General features: G+C 59.1%; 1 protein-coding gene across 4 annotated transcripts in view; it reads left to right on the forward strand.

The window, feature by feature from the left end:
- Positions 1-16,275, forward strand: part of LIG1 (DNA ligase 1) — a 47,865-nt gene that overhangs the window by 21,219 nt on the left and 10,371 nt on the right. For all 4 annotated transcript variants that reach the window (XM_058707909.1, XM_058707911.1, XM_058707910.1 and 1 more), the window contains exons 10-21: positions 2,135-2,215; positions 2,424-2,480; positions 5,040-5,212; positions 5,609-5,775; positions 6,151-6,227; positions 6,992-7,083; positions 7,273-7,372; positions 8,116-8,201; positions 8,917-9,032; positions 11,577-11,672; positions 13,967-14,077; positions 14,652-14,723. In XM_058707909.1, the coding sequence (XP_058563892.1) occupies positions 2,135-2,215; positions 2,424-2,480; positions 5,040-5,212; positions 5,609-5,775; positions 6,151-6,227; positions 6,992-7,083; positions 7,273-7,372; positions 8,116-8,201; positions 8,917-9,032; positions 11,577-11,672; positions 13,967-14,077; positions 14,652-14,723 (1,228 nt within the window). The remainder of the gene's footprint in view (positions 1-2,134; positions 2,216-2,423; positions 2,481-5,039; positions 5,213-5,608; positions 5,776-6,150; positions 6,228-6,991; positions 7,084-7,272; positions 7,373-8,115; positions 8,202-8,916; positions 9,033-11,576; positions 11,673-13,966; positions 14,078-14,651; positions 14,724-16,275) is intronic.

A 16,275-nucleotide genomic window follows, 5' to 3' on the forward strand; every position in this document is an offset into this window, starting at 1 on the left:
CTCCCGAGGGCTGGAAACGTTTGGCTAGGGCCTGGCCACTGCCAAGCTCAGTAGGTTGTAGCTGCTACTATTTTTTTTTTTTTTTTAATTTTTTTTTTTTCCAACGTTTTTTATTTATTTTTGGGACAGAGAGAGACTGAGCATGAACGGGGGAGGGGCAGAGAGAGAGGGAGACACAGAATCGGAAACAGGCTCCAGGCTCCGAGCCATCAGCCCAGAGCCTGACGCGGGGCTCGAACTCACGGACCGCGAGATCGTGACCCGGCTGAAGTCGGACGCTTAACCGACTGCGCCACCCAGGCGCCCCAGTAGCTGCTACTATTGTTCCCGTTAGTATTAATTTATTGTCGGTGCCTCGCGTAGGTCACGGGTGGGGAGGGAGGCCCGCGTGCTGAGATTTGAACCAGGCGGCCTGGCTGTAGAATTTCTTAACTGCTGTGCTGTCTCTCATAAGAACCGTACGGTCGACCGGGACGACCACCACCTAGGAAATGCTTCCCCTGCGGAGCCCCACGCACGCCCCGTCCGGCTCAGCCGCACAGCCCCGTCTGTGCATCAGAGTCCGCGCAAGAGCTGGAAAAATTCCCGAGTCTTCTCTCCCACCCTCTTGTGCCTCCCCAGTTTTGAGGTAGATACAGGCCTGAGGCTGGGGAGTCCGGGTCATTTTAAAAACGCTCCCCACAGGGGCGCCTGGGTCGGTCCGTCAGTTAGGTATGTGACTCTTGATTTCGGCTCAGGTCGTGAGCTCGCGTTTCATGGGTTCGAGCCCCGCATCGGGCTCTGCGCTTTGGGTTCTCTCCCTCTCTCTGCCCCTTCCACACGCACACACACACACTCTCTCTCTCTCTCAAAATAATTAATTAACTAAAACTTTTTTAAAAAGCTCCCCATAGAGTGCACCAAGGAGGGGGCGCCCCTCACCATAATTCCTTTTTTTTTTTTTTTAATTTTTTATTTTTACATTTATTTATTTACTTTTGAGAGACAGAGAGCGACAGGGCATGAGCGGGGGAGGGGCAGAGAGCGAGGGAGACACAGAATCCGAAGCAGGCTCCGGGTTCCGAGCGGTCAGCACAGACGGACGGGGCTCGAACTCACAAACCGTGAGATCATGACCTGAGCCGAAGTCGGACGCTCAGCCCCCCTTCACCGTAATTTCTTAACCCTCACGACAACGTGTGATGGGGGGGACTCTTGGGAGCTCCGTGGTACAGACGAGGGCACCATGGTTCAGAGAGAGGAAACTGCGCTCTCAGGGTGACGCGGCTGCTCGGGGAGGGAACGGGGATGGGAACCCAGATGGGTCTGACTGCACAGTCTGGCCGCGAGCGGCTCCGGCAGAGTCAGTGTGAGGCATTTCCGGAGGCATTTAGAACGGGGAGGTTTGGAACACCATCTCTGGGACTGCGCCGCTTGTCATATGACCCTGTGTCGGCTGCAGCTACTCCCACCTACAAGTATCTGGGAAACAGGGTTACAAGAGTCCCCGGTGGGGCTCATTGCGAACAGAGGCAGTGCTCTGAGCACAGTGCCTGGCCCTTTGCGGCACCCAGAGACGGCACCCTTTCCCTGCTGTTCCATCCAGAGAAAGTAAGGGAGACGTTGGTTGGGAAACCCGAGGGGTCCCTAGCCTCTTAGAATGGACTGTAAAAAGCAGCCAGATCATGCTGGCCACCCCCCCCCCCCCCAACAGCCACGCTGACCCCTTTTCCATTCCTTAAACGTGTCACGTGCGTGTCTACCTCAGGGCCTTTGCACTGGCTGTTGCCCCTGCCTGGAGTGCTCTTCTCCCCGATACCCAGTTTGCTCACGCCTCAGGTTATTCTGCCCAAACATCTCCTTCCCCACCTCTTCCTCAGCTCTAGCACCTTCTATCCCACTGTGCCCCCCCCACCACTTCGTTTTAAATGTTTCTTAATATCGAAATTGTTTGTTTCTGTGTTTTGTTTTGTCTCGTTGCCCCTGACTCTCCCACTAGAGTGGAAGCTCCAGGTTCATCAACTTCGTTTTCGTTCCTTTGTGTGCCCTCGTGCCTAGGACGGTGTCGGGTGCACAGCAGGTGCTCCAGAAAGTGTTAGTTGAAGGGGCGGCTCTGCTTTGCCCCAGGTGTCTGATCTCCCCTTTGCCTCCACAGACCCCTGGACCCCCCCAGCTACAATCCGGCCAAGAACAACTACCATCCCGTTGACGACGCCTGCTGGAAGCCGGGCCAGAAGTGAGGCTTCTCCCGCCCCCGACTGCCTTCCTCGCGCCCCTGTCGCCGGGTGCCTCTCCCTGGAGGCCTCCGTTGGAGGGAACTGCCACGTCCCTCGTGTCCACGTTCAGGGGACACAGGCAGCAGCGTGGAAAGCGTGGGGAGGCAGGTGGACAGACGATGGACGGCGTGGGTTGTATGCACTGCCCCGTGTCTCTTCCTCCCCCAGGGTCCCTTACCTGGCTGTGGCCCGGACATTTGAGAAGATTGAGGAGGTTTCTGCTCGGTAATCTGTCGGACCCCGCTTTGGGGGGCGGGGGGGAGGGACGCCTCCTGCTGCCTGGTCCCTTCACCCTCCCTCCCTCTCGTGGCCATGGCCCTGGGAGCAGCTGCGAGGCCTCTTGGGCCCCAGGCTCGGAAGGCCCCTGCCCTGTGCTTCTGTCTGTTTCTGTTGATCAGAACGAGACGTGCTAGGGGAGAGAACCCAGATCCCTGGGGTGGGGACACCGCCTCCACCCTATGACGTGAGCTCCGTCTACCCGCATTTGGTGAGGAGTCGCCATAGCCCGGCTGATTTCCTCGCCCTTACCGTGAGGAGGTCCGGGTGTTGGGTACAGCGAGAACCCCACTCCCAGTGAGCGTTGCAAGGGCCCCTGGGGCCCTGGGCTGCCTGGACCTGGTCCCCGTTCCACCCTGTCCTGCGCCCCACCCCCCCATCCCTGTGTATTCAATTGGTGTTGTCAGGGGGCCCACCTCATTCTGGTCCCTGATGCTCCATCAGCATTGTTTCCAGATCTTTCCATGTTGCTTTAAGTAGGTCTCACCCCTTTTAACCGCGCTGTGGGATTCTTTCATTTTCGTACATCGCGGAGTGTTTAGGCTGTTCCCAGTGCTTCAGCGTGTGTCTTTGTGAACACGGGAGGCGCCTCCTCTGGGCCCAGAGGGTGCGGGAAGGGCCGGGAAGGCCAGACCTGTGGGCAGCGGAGCCAGTGCCCAGCCCCGGGCGCAGACAGGTCTGGGAGTGGGCCCCGTCCCAGCTGCTTCCTGGCTGTGTGACCGTGGGCGGGTGGCCTGACCTCTCTGAGCTTCGGCCTCCGCATAAGGAAAGTGAAGATCATCCGTCTCGGGTTTGCTCGGAGGGGGTGCCAGGGTGGCACAGCGAGGTGCCTAGTAAGTACTTTTAGGAGGTGCTGTTGGCAGTCACTGAGTTCAGGAGGACTGTGGGTGACTGTCCAGTCCCCGTGATCCCCATTTGGAGGGTTTTACAACTTTTTTTTTAGGCTCTTTAGAAATAACTGTAAACTTCGAGAAAAATCGCAGAAATGGCACAGCGAGCCCCCACGTACCCATGATCAGCTTTCTCTAACGTTGACGTGTTTACGCCGGCAGGGGGATGGTTACCGAGACCGCGATGCCAGCGTTAGCGTGGGCTGTTATGTGACGCGCAGACGTCATTTGTGTCTGGCTGGTTTCCCCCTTTGCATTGGCTTTGCTAGGCCGGGACCCACCCTGGACCCTCGCCCTGACCCTGACCCCTGCCTGTGGTGCGTGGTCACCCTGTCTCCTTGTCTCCATCTTCGACGGCTCCTCCTCGGTCTTTCTTGGTCCAGCCTGCCCGCTGTGGCGCTTTCGACGAGTCCGGGGACTTTGCAGAAGTCTCACTTTGGGTCTGTGTGACGTTTCCTCGAGAGCTGATTCAGGCGGGGCGCCTGGGGGGCTCAGTCAACTGAACGTGCGACTCTCGCTTCTGGCTCAGGTCGTGATCTCACGGTTTGTTGGCTTTGAGCCCCGTGTTGGGCTCCTTGCTGACAGTGTGGCGCCTGCTTACGACTCTCTCTCCCTCCCTCTCTCCGTCCCCCACTCTCACTCTCTCTCTCAAGATAAATCAACTTTAAAAAAAAAAAAAAAAAAAGGAAGTTGAGGTTTCTACTCCTGAAATCGTTACTGCACTATTTTCTAACTGGCAAGTAAAGTCCCATCGTGAGGCTCCGGGTAGACCTCAGTTTGGTGGGCAAGCCGTTCCGCCAGCTTCGGAGCCAGTGGTGGGTCCGCCCGTGACGGTCATGTCTGGGGGGTCTGCTCGGCGGGCTTCGTGGTCCTCCAGTGTCTCCTTGTGACACGGACAGAGGCGTTGTACGTTTACTTGTGTTTTTTTTTTTTTAAAGCTTATTTTGAGAGGCGGAGAGAGAGAGAGAGAGAGAGCACAAGCAGGGGAGGTGCAGAGAGAGAGAGAGAGGGAGAATCCCAAGCAGGCTCCACGCTGTCCGCACAGAGCCTGATGCCAGGACCAAACTCGCGAACCCGGGAGATCATGGCCTGAGCCCAAGTGAGGAATGGGACGCTGAACCCACTGAGCCGCCCGGGCGTCCCTAACGTGGTCGTGCTTCTAGAGCCAGTGCAGCTCAGTGGCTGGGAGCGCGGGTCCTGGAGCAGACGGCCTCGGGTCACCTCTCAGCTTGAGTCGCACGGGCTCTGTGACCTCGGGCGAGTTCCATGATGGCTGTACGCCTCAGTTTCCTCATCTGTGCAGTGGGGGTGATAGGAGCGTCTGTGTGATGGGGGAGCCGTGAGATTTCAGTGAGCGGAAACACACAGATGCTTGGAAGAGGCCCCCGGCACCTAGACGGCACTCCGTGCTCCCATCATCCTCTGTGGATGGTCCTCCCCGTCTCTGTCGTAAGCAGGGACCGGGCTCACCCTCCTACCAGCAGCCTGTGGCTGTGCCGGGGCCTTGGCTCAAGCCTTTTGTCTTCTCCTCTCCCGGGTCGCTTCCCCTCCCACCCCCAGCTTTGACCCTAACCTGCCAGCGGCTCACACCCCGTCCCCCCCCCCACCTTGCCCCCAGGCTCCGGATGGTGGAGACACTGAGCAACTTGCTGCGCTCCGTGGTGGCCCTGTCCCCCCCAGACCTGCTCCCCATCCTCTACCTCAGCCTCAACCGCCTCGGGCCACCCCAGCAGGGCCTGGAGCTTGGCGTCGGGGACGGTGTCCTCCTCAAGGCAGTGGCCCAGGCCACGGGTAAGCAGGGCGTGTGGTGGCCGTTGGAGCGTAGGGGGCTCAGGGGGAGAAGGGGGAGAGGTGGGGAGCGCGTGAGGGATGAGAGAGGGGACTGGAGGCGGGGAAGAGAGCCGGATGGATGGGACAGACTGGTGGGGCGCTGGTTCCGGTGAGGGAGGCCCCCGCAGCTGGAGGCGGGGCTGGAGGCGGGGCCGCGGGGTTGGGAGGGAGGAGGGGCTGGGAAGACGGTGTGGAGGGAGCAGGTGCCCAGGGAAGCGGCAGATGTGGGGAGAACAACGTGGGCGGGGCCCCTGGGGCTCCGCGTGCACGCGTGGGAGCCGGCGAGGGGCAGGGTGGGTCCTGTGGGGACCCGCGGCCCGGTGCGGCCCCCTCAAACCCGGCTCCCTGCACCCCAAGGGCGGCAGCTGGAGTCCGTCAAGGCCGAGGCGGCCGAGAAGGGCGACGTGGGGCTGGTGGCCGAGAACAGCCGCAGCACCCAGAGACTCATGCTGCCCCCACCCGCTCTCACGGCCGCCGGCGTCTTCGCCAAGTTCCGAGACATCGCCGGGCTCGCCGGCAGCGCTGTGAGTGGGCAAGGCGGCCACCCCGGGCCCCAGACCCTGGGCCCTTCCCCTGGGGACCCGGAGACATGGCGGGCGCGTGGCGACAGGGGGGCTTCTGGCGGCCGGGTCGCTTCAGTCCTGCTTGTGGGGACTCTCCGGACGGGCAGGGGGGTCTCCCCCTGCCCTTCACACCTGCTCTGTTCCTACCATGTGACGGGACAGTAGACACTGGCCGAATCAAGGTGGGGACGGAGGGGAGCCGGACGCGGCCTTCCTCGCTGTGTCAGAGCGCGACCGGGCGCTGGGAGTGGGGAGAGGTGGGGGCGGCTCGCTGGCCAGGAGGAGGCCGGGTCCTCACCCCGCGCCCCAGACACCCACTGGCCTGCCCGGCCTCAGTCCACAGCCAAGAAGATCGACGTCATCAAAGGCCTTTTTGTCGCCTGCCGACACTCAGAAGCCCGATTCATCGCCAGGTGGGCATGGGCCCGGGAGGCTGGGGGAGGTGGCAGGAGGGGGGGACTGGCCACGGGCGTCCCCACTAGGCTCTTCTCCTCGTGTGGTCCCGGGGCTCGTGGGTAAAAGGTGCGGTGATTGATTAGCCGTGTCTGCCGGGGCCTCGGCGGGTGCAGGACGGGCCGGGAGCCAAGCGGTCGCCACGATGGTGAAAACAAAATCTCAGTCGGCCCCCATCGTGCGGTGTTTCTCGGGTCCCCGGTGTGGCATGTGTCAGTGCATCACTTCCTCCCCGCGGCCCTGCCGGGCAGGCCTTGTTACCCTCAGCCTGGTCTGCGGGAGGGGAGGCCCAAGGAGAATAAGCCTCATGCCCGAGACCCCCGGCTCAGAGAGAGGCCTGTGTGGGGGACACCTTGCCCATCACAGTCTGTGTCCCGCTCTGCCCCGGCTCGCCCTCCCCGAGCTTCACTGCTTCCCCAGAGGGCATCTGAGGTGAGCCGCAAAGGCCCCCGGGAGGCACTTTGTTCTGCCCCAGAGAACACCAGCGGCCATGGCTGCTACGGGCTGGCCTCAGTTTCCTTGTCTGTTCACTGGGGCTGTGTGACCTCTCAGGTCCCTTCCAGCCCTGAAGATTGTTCTGGCTTTGAGGAGAGGGTTCCAGAGGGTCCCAAGAGGGTTCCAGAGGGTTCCAGGGGGTTCTGGGAGACCAGAGGAGGCAGGCCCAAGGAGTAGAGGGCAAGGCGGTGCTGACCAGCCCGCTCGCCCTCGCCTGCTCTCTCCCCAGAGCCCTGAGCGGACGGCTACGCCTCGGGCTGGCAGAGCAGTCGGTGCTGGCCGCCCTCGCCCAGGCCGTGAGCCTCACGCCCCCCTGCCAAGGTGAGGCCCCGCGGCTGTCTCCGCCTGGTGCTCGGGTTGCCCGGGCTGCCCTCCCTTCCCGAAGTCCACGCCCCAGCTCCTTTCCAGGCCCCTTCCTTCCCTAGTAGGCTTGTCTCCAGCACAGCCCGCCCTGGGGGAGCCGAGGGGTCGGGCCCATCCCAAAGCCTCCACTGGTGGCTCTGGTCTTAGATTTCCCCCCGGCTGTTGTGGACGCTGGGAAGGGCCGGACAGTGGAGGCCCGGAAGACGTGGCTGGAGGAACAGGGCATGATCCTGAAGCAGACGTTCTGGTGAGATCTGGGGCCAAGGGCCGAGGGGGGGTGGGGGGGAAGCTGGAGGGGCGGGAGGCTCGGCACCGAGGGCTGCTGGCGACGTGGGAGGGGCCGGTGGCTAGTGAGCGCTAGTGACCGTCGCGGGGTGGGTGGTCCGGACGGGACTGGGGCCGGACACAAGGCTGGGGACAGAGATTAGGAAGGTGGCAAACGGTGAGGGATCCTGTGACTGACGCGCAGCGGGGCGTTAGCACGTGCATGGAGTGACAGCAAGGGCTCCGGGGAGGGCCGCCTGGCCACAGCAGGACTGTGACTGCCCGGTGACAGTGGCAGGAGGGCCCGCGAGCGTCTGCACGGAAACCCTGGGGGCACCTGCTCGGGCACACGGCCATGAACCCTGCAGAACCACGGGCCAGGACAGCCGTCTCTACCCTGCCCCCCACTCCCACATCAGAATCTCCGGAGGCGGTGCCTGGCCTTGAACTTTTTACTCCATCCCCGAGTGCCTTTTATGTGTGGCTCAGGTGGAGAGCCGCTGGTCTCACGACGACAGGGCTGACGGCAGGCCCAAGCCGAGGGGAACAGAGGGATGTGTAGTGACACTGAGGGAGGATCGTGGGAGTTGGGACCAGGGGAGTCGGGGATGGGAGGGAACAAACAGGGTGACAGACTCACAGAGGCGCATCTCAGAGCCAGAGAACAGGGTTTCCAGGCTGCGGGAGTTCTGGAAGGACACCTGCTCATTCTTGCCCCCACCCCAGCGAGGTGCCCGACCTGGACCGGATCATCCCTGTGCTGCTGGAGCACGGCCTGGAGCACCTCCCGGAGCACTGCAGGCTGAGCCCAGGTACAGGGCCCTCAGGAGAGACCACAGCCCCTCCCTGGGCAGAGCCGGCCGTGGGGCCACAGAGCTCGGGGCCGGCCCTCCTGCGGGCCCCACTCCCTCCTCCCAGCCTTAGCTTTCTTCGTCCCCCTGAGAACCTATAGGTTCCTCTCACCACCAAAATCGAATCCCATTCCCCATGCTGAAGCCCATCTGTTTGGAGGCCCCGTCTGTATCAGGAGGAGCGTGGGGGAATCTGCCGTAACAAGAGATCCCCCAGAAGTCGGTGGGTCTGGCCACACAGCCTCTTCTTCCCACCCCGTCAGAGTCCAGAGGAAGGCAGGGATCGGGGAGGGTGCGTGGCTGGGCTCCACGAGCCCCCAGGGGCCCCCGGGGACCTAGGTTTCCGTCTTGTCACTTCGTTTCCCAGAGGTCTTCACCCTAGTGTGCGTGACCAGGGATGGCTCGGATTTCTAGATAGCGAGAAGAGGGAGGGAGAGAGAGAAGAGGGGTGAGGATGTGACCCAGACAGCGGCCTTACCTAGCTGCAAGGGAGTCTGGGAATGTCCCAAAGCTGGGAGGCCACCCCCCACTCCTGCCCCGTGAGGGCGTGTTCTCTTCGCGGTGGGAAAGGAGAATGGGCCCTGGGGCACAACAGGCTGTCTCTGCCACACACCCCTCCCTGACCCGGGGTTGGCCCTCCCCCAGGGCACCCTAACTGTCACTCCTCCCCTCCCAGGGGTCCCCCTGAAACCGATGCTGGCACACCCCACCCGCGGTGTCAGCGAGATCCTGAAACGCTTTGAGGAGGCGGCTTTCACCTGCGAGTACAAATACGACGGGCAGAGGGCACAGGTAGGGGGGTGGACGCGTTCCCTCGGCAGAAGGGAAAGTGCCAGAGAGCCGGGGCCTGGGGTGGGGGGTGGGGGGTCAGACCCGAGCTCGTAGCGGCTCGTGCCGCAGACTTCCACCTTCACGTAGAGGGTGTGTTAACACCCACCTCCCCCGATTATCTGAAAGCCGATTTTATTTGATTAAGCCATCAAAATTCCCGACCCCCCTGCAGTGGGCGTTCGAGAAATGCCAGCTTTAGACACACCCGGCTGGCAGGGGGTTCAGTGTAACAGCCATTACGGGAGGCGTCTATACAGCCTTCGGTGCGGTGATGTAAGCACGTGTCGTGCGACCCAGCGCCAGGCACGCCCGTGGGCCCTCGGTTGGGTCTGTAAGGTCGCTTCTTGGGTCTCTTCTGTCCTGGCGGGGCCAGCTGGGGCCAGCCAGCGTTTGTCGCCTGGATGGATGAGCAGGTGTCGGGCTGACACCGTGTGGTGCTTAACAAGCAGTGAACTTGGAGAGTCAGCATCGTCGATCTTCAAAATACAGTAAAACCTCGGTTTTCGAGCATAATTCGTTCCGGAAACTTGCTTGTAAGCTTAGTCGCTTGTATATCAAAGCAAGTTTCCCCATAAGAAATAATGGAAACTCAGGTGATTTGTTCCGTGACCCAAAAACATTCATATAAAAATGATTACGGGGGCGCCTGGGTGGCTCCGTCGGTTGAGCGTCCGACTTCGGCTCAGGTCATGATCTCATAGTTTGTGGGTTCGAGCCCCGCGTCGGGCTCTGGGCTGATGGCTCGGAGCCTGGAGCCTGCTTCCGATTCTGTGTCTCCCTCTCTCTCTGCCTCTCCCCTGCTCATGCTCTGTCTCTCTCTCCTTCAAAAATAAATAAAAAAATGATTACGATACTGCAACGTAACGCAAAATAACAAGGAAGATACAGAATATAAAGAAAAACAAATTAACCTGCACTTACCTTTGAAAACCTCTGTGGCTGGTGTGAGGGAGACGAGAGAGGAGAGGGTTATTGTGTAGGACGCCTTTCACTGTCACTGTCACTTTCACTGTCACTAATCACTGCTGTCTGTGGGCTCCATGGATCTCATCTGAAGTGAAGGATTCCTCCACCCTTTTCTCCTCCTCCTCTGGAGGTGAGATGCCGACGTAGACTTCTTATGAAATCTTGCAATTTCAGTCACTCGCCTGCCTCGTTCATACTTCGCCATGATTTCCTTGTTAACTTCCAGCGTAATCACGTCCTTCTTCTTCCTGCCTTTCTTTTCAGCCTTTTTCTGTGTGGCGACCGTCGTATACGCCCGCACGGAGGTTCTTCACTACGGTACAGTAGTGATAAACTCTGGTCATATATTGTATTTCACGTAACTGGCAATATCCGCAGGCAGCCCAACCTAGAATGAAGCAAAGCATTCCTAAGCTTATTCTTTTGTTTTGTTTTGTTTTAATGTTTATTTTTGAAGGAGAGAGAGAGCATGAGTGGGGAAGGGAGCAGAGAGAGAGAGAGAGAGAGAGAGAGAGAGAGAGAGGGAGACACAGCATCAGAAGCAAGCTCCAGGCTCTGAGCCGTCAGCACAGAACCCGACTCGGGGCTTAAACTCACGATCTGTGAGATCCTGACCTGAGCCAAAGTCAGATGCTTCACGGACTGAGCCACCGAGGCGCCCCTCTAAGCTTACCCTCGTACGGAAAAGCAAAGGACTGTCCATAGGTGCTTCGAAATGACAAAAAATACACCAATGCCAGCTGTGGGCACCTTCCAGTATTCTGAAAAACCACTGATTTCTGCCGAACACCGTGGCTTGAGACCAAGCACCCGAGCATGGGAGACGATCACAATCCCACAGAGAAAGGGAGAGAGAGAGACAAAGAAGAACCATTGGCTCAATTGTGCTCATGGGACGTTTGGCGTCACGGAGTGTTCGTGCTGCAAGACATCGCTCGTTTACCAAGTTAAAACTGACGAGAAGTGTTTGCTCGTCTTGCAGAACATTGGCAGAACAAGTTACTCGCAATCCAAGGTTTTACTGTAGGCTGCTGAGAAAAGATAAGAGACCAAAGGATTTTACGGTAGTGACCGTGATTTTTAAGATACGTGCGTATTTTTAAGTCCTGTACGTTACAGCCCACGCCCACACGGCTGTCGAGATCACGTACGTTTAAGGCGGCACATATGGACCGTGACCAGGCTGTTTTAAAATGAATTAACCATAAAATCAGAATGATATTTACGGCTTGAGACCAGGCAAATCCTCTTAGACATAGCAAGACACTTTGGCATCTGGGTGGGGGCAGGGCGTGGGGGTTGGATAGGGTGGATGAGGAAGGTGATGGCGGGGTCCAGGGGGCACGGGGCGGGGGGGCTTCCACAAACGGGTGGGAGTCGCTGTTTGGATGGAGGAGGTGATTTACTCCGGTCTCCGTACCAGTTCCTCCTCCAGAGCTTCTGGAACCTTCTGCCGGTGAAGGTGGGGTCAGAAGAGAAAAGAGGGGCCGCGGGGAGGGGCCGGGCTCTGATTCCCTCTCCCGTCCCCTACTGCCACAGATCCATGTCCTGGAAGGTGGGGAGGTAAAGATCTTCAGCAGGAATCAGGAAGACAATACCGGAAAGTACCCGGACATCATCAGCCGCATCCCCAAGGTGGGCGTCTGCCACCCGCTTCCCCTCTGGCAGGGGCTGCAGTTACGGGGGCAGGGGAGCAGCGGGGAGCGGTAGGGGTTTATTACAAGGAGATGGGGGTGTGTTTGGCTGCAAATAACGGAATGCCTGACTCCCAGAGGCTTAAGCAGGTGTGATTTTTTTTCTTTTCTCGGGGAGATCAGGGTGGGCGGCCCTACCCAGGCTCAGCTGTGCACCAAAGCCCTCCAGAATCCGGCTCATTTCTGTCTCTGTCCTCTGCTGTCCTTCGCTGGTTGGCTCTTCACTCCAACACTCGTGCCCTGACCGCCCCTAGATACCTGCCATGCTTCCGGACAGAAAGACGGGCAGGGGGTTCTGGCTTCCCACTGTTCCCCTCTCCAGAGGAAAGTTCACGCTTTCAGGATACCTCCCACCACCCCCGGCCGACTCTGGCTTGGGGTTGCTGTCCCGCACTGGGCCCCGTGGCGCAACAGAGGCCGGGAAAACTGGAATCTCACTCAGACAGGGAGAGGCGGCCGGGACGAGGGCAGAGGGAGCCGGCCCGCACATCAGCCCCGCCGTCAGAATATGGCTGGGCCTTGAGGGCCCCGGAGCAAGGGCTTCTCTGCTTCCGGGGTTTCTTGGGCCTGTTTTGGGAGCCCTTGGTCAAACAGCCCTTCCTGCCTGCCCCTAGTTAATCAGGACATTGGCACTTTTCCTGAGCAGCGAGGACTGACCTAACAGATTCACAGGCATGGGTGGAGCCCTTGTTAGCTGCCAATCCCTGGATTTTCTAACCCGTTTTACTAGATGTAGTTTCGTTTCTTTTCTTTTCTTTTCTTTTCTTTTTTTTTTTTCTTTTAACATTTATTTATTTTTGAGAGACAGACAGAGTATGAGCAGGGGAGGGGCAGAGAGAGAGGGAGACACAGAATCAGAAGCAGGCTCCAGGCTCTGAGCGGTCAGCCCAGAGCCCGATGCGGGGCTTGAACTCACAGACCGCGAGATCGTGACCTGAGCCGAAGTCGGACGCTCAACCGACTGAGCCACCCAGGCACCCCAACTAGACGTAGTTCCTACGAAACATTCCGATCTTAGCGTATATGGCTTGGTGAGTTCGGATAAGGTTATACACACCCACGTAAACATAAAAAAAACCTTTCCATGTAAGCATCGCTCCGTGTCGCTTTCCTGTGTCCCGTGCCAAGCTGCGCCCCCATCCGTCTCCCAGAAGCAACAGCCACAGATGCGCCTTTTTGTCGGCACAGGTGGTGTTGTCTATATCAGAGCTTCCTGGGAGTGTTTGGATGGAACCCCTACAGTTCGAGGCTCCTTTCCCTGTTCCCTCAGCCAGGGTTTACCAGGCGTCTGCTCTGTCCTGAGCCCTGTGCTGGCAGCTGGGGGCCTAGTAGCGTGGACGGGCCCATTAAGTCTCTTCTTCCACCGAGCTTAGGCCTCACGGGGCAGGCAGATCTTATCAGAGCGTCCTGCTCTTGGCCCCGTAGTTCTGTGTGGAGACCTGGGCTCTGAAGGAAAGGACCGCCATTGTGGGAGCCTCTTTAAGAGTCAGACTTGACCTAGGCCCGGTGTCAGTGAGGCAGGCCACCACCGCACACGCGGCCCCAGGCTGCAGGATGAATGGGGCCACCTGGAGTGGTACGGGAGCGTTCCTCTGAGAGAAAAGAAGCCCTCCCAGTGGAGGTGAAGGACAGGGACAAGCATGCTATGGTGATCGGCATGTGCAAAGGCCTGGTGGTTAAAGGAACATAGCCCATCCACAAAACAGAGAAGCTAGTGTGCTGGGGTACGGGGCCTGAGGGGGGCCGGGTGAGGTGAGGGGGGGGCCGGGGACTGACGGGGACAGCTGTGGTTTTTAGCAGGGATACACTGCGATCTGTTTTGGCATCTGCTAAGAGTCCGCTGAGCGCCATGAGGACGGTGGGTTAGGCGCGGGGTCCGTGCGGGAGCAAGGAGACCGGTAGGATGACGTGGCCTAGGCCGGACTGGGCTCAGTGAGGGGGTGGCCCATGGGCGGCTTAGAGATTTCGGAAGGGAAATGGATAGGTTCATAGGGACCTGACAAGGGCCGCTGGGTTTCCAGCTTATGGCACCAAGTAGGAAGTCTTAGAAAAGTTCGCTTTTTCCTTCTTCAAGAAGAGAGGGTCTGTGCTCGTATGCGTGTCTGTGAGTTGGCATCAGTATGTCGGCGCATCTTGGGAGCTAAAACAGGGAAAGGCCATCTGTGTCCCTGCGTCTGCCTTTTGGCCTCGCCCCCTACCTCTCAGCAGCCCGGGGTCTCCCCTTCCACCTTTCAGATTAAGCTGCCGTCAGTCACATCCTTCATCCTGGACACGGAAGCCGTGGCTTGGGACCGGGAAAAGAAGCAGATCCAGCCGTTCCAAGTGCTCACCACCCGCAAACGCAAGGTAGCCCCGGTCGCCCTGAGCTGCCTGCCGTGGTCCCCCGCTTTCTCTTCCTCCCAGCCCTGCCCCGTCCCCAGGAGGACGGAGTGTCAGTCGTGATGCGGTTCTTGCGGCCTTTGGCAGGGTGGCTGCCGCAGCTCCAGCCATTGCGTTCTCATCCCAGCATGCTAAAGTACAAAGGGGGAAGAGCCCCTTTCCTATGTCTCTGTCTCATTCTGGAAGATCTGTTCCAGGAGCCCGCCCACCACCTGTACCCCAGCAAACTTCTTTCCTCTCATTGGCCAGAATTGTGTCCTGTCACCACCGTCAGCTGCAGGGGAGGCTGGGAGGGCAGATACCTGGCAGAGGGGAATGAGGCTGTTGGGATGAGCTGAGAGCCATCACGCTGCAGAGCCTGGGGCCAGCAGCATGGTCACCCTCTGGGGGGGGGGGGGGGGGGGCGGGGGTGTGGCCCATTGGCTGGAGAGAAGGGGAGAGAGTGACAGGTGTCGGCCTCAGGCATGACGGGAGGCAAACCAACCGGGCCCCATCTCACCGGCCCCCCTCCACCCTTGCTCTCCATCCCGCCCCAACCCAGGAGGTGGACGCAGCAGACATCCAGGTCCAGGTTTGTCTGTATGCCTTCGACCTCATCTACCTCAATGGAGAGGTGAGTTCCGGCTGCATGCCTGGGGGGTGACGGGCAGCGGCGTGGGAGCTCGGGAGCCGGCGGTCTGAATTTCCCTCCCGACCTCCACGTCACCGAGCTGGGAGGCCACGCGCAGGTCACGGCTCTCAGGGTGTGGTCCGAGCACCCCTGAGGGTCTCCGAGGTCCTCTCTGGGGAAGTGTGAGACCCTGCCTGCCTTTCCGGCTCCACAGCTAGGGGAGGCAGATCCTCTTCCTGCCCTGCGGCCAGAGCGACACGTCACAGCCGTCTCTGGCCGCGTGCCCTCCTTGTACACAGCAGGTGAACACACGTGAGTCCGGCTCCGTCAAAGGCCCGACTTTAATGATCTCACGGTCCGTGAGTTCGAGCCCCGCGTTGGGCTCTGTGCTGACCGCTCGGGGCCTGGGGCCTGCTTCGGATTCTGTGCCTCCCTCTCTCTCTCTGACCCTCCCCCCGTTCATGGTCTGTTTCTCTCTGTCTCAAAAATAAGTAAACACTAAAAAAAAAAAGCCTGACTTTAAAGAATTTGCAAACATGTAAAGTTAAGGCCCCTCTTCTCGTTCATTTTTTTCTAATACAGGCATGTTTCATAAAAGCATGTTGGGTTAACATATTGGAGTTACTATTTTTTTTTTTTTACTTTTTTACTTTTTTTTTTTACTTTTTTTTGAGAGAGACAGAGACAGAGTGGGAGCGGGGGGAGGGGGAGAGAGAGAGGGAGACACAGAATCCGAACCAGACTCCAGGCTCTGAGCTGTCGGCACAGAGCCCGACGCGGGGGCTTGAACTCACAAACAGGTCGTGACCTGAACTGAAATCAAGAGTCGGACACTTAACTGACTAAACCACACAGTCGCCCTGCAGTTATATTTTTTTGAGAGAGACAGAGCGAGAGCGGGAGGGAGACACAGAATCTGAAACAGGCCGCAGGCTCTGAGCGCAGAGCCCGACGCAGGGCTTGAACTCCAGAACGGCGAGATCGCGATCTGAGCTGAAGTCGGACGCTTAACCGACTGAGCCACCCAGGTGCCCCGGAAGTGAATTAATAAATGTTAAGGTTTCCCACTTTTAATACGGCAACTGCGTGAACATGGGCCATAGTAGCTGATACTGTATCACTTCTATGGTAAATATCAGGGAGAATAACCTTTTTTTTTTGGTACACGAAAGCTCTCAGGAGTGAGTCCTCAGTAAACTCCAAGGGTGTGAGGTCGGTGGGTCGCCCGGCTGGGCCAGTCAGGAGAGCTGGCGACTCTTGATCCTGGGGTTGTAGGTTCAAGCCCCACACCCAGCGTAGAGAGTGCTTAAAAGTAAGATATTAAAAAAAAAGCATGAGGGGATCCTGAGACCAGAACGTGTGAGCACCGCTGCTCCAGGGCACGGGTTAAGAATCTGGAGCCGGGCCACCTGCTGTCACCCGCAGCCCAGCTCTCCCTCCCTGGCTGTGGGGCTGCAGACAAGTGATTCAACCTCTCTGAGTCTCAGCTTCCTCATCCATGATAAAGAGCTCACAGTAGCTCCTTGCCCCGCCTGCTTCGGGACAGAGGGAGCCG

This window comes from Neofelis nebulosa, chromosome 17, assembly GCF_028018385.1.
Source record: "Neofelis nebulosa isolate mNeoNeb1 chromosome 17, mNeoNeb1.pri, whole genome shotgun sequence".
Taxonomy (NCBI): Eukaryota; Metazoa; Chordata; class Mammalia; order Carnivora; family Felidae; genus Neofelis; species Neofelis nebulosa.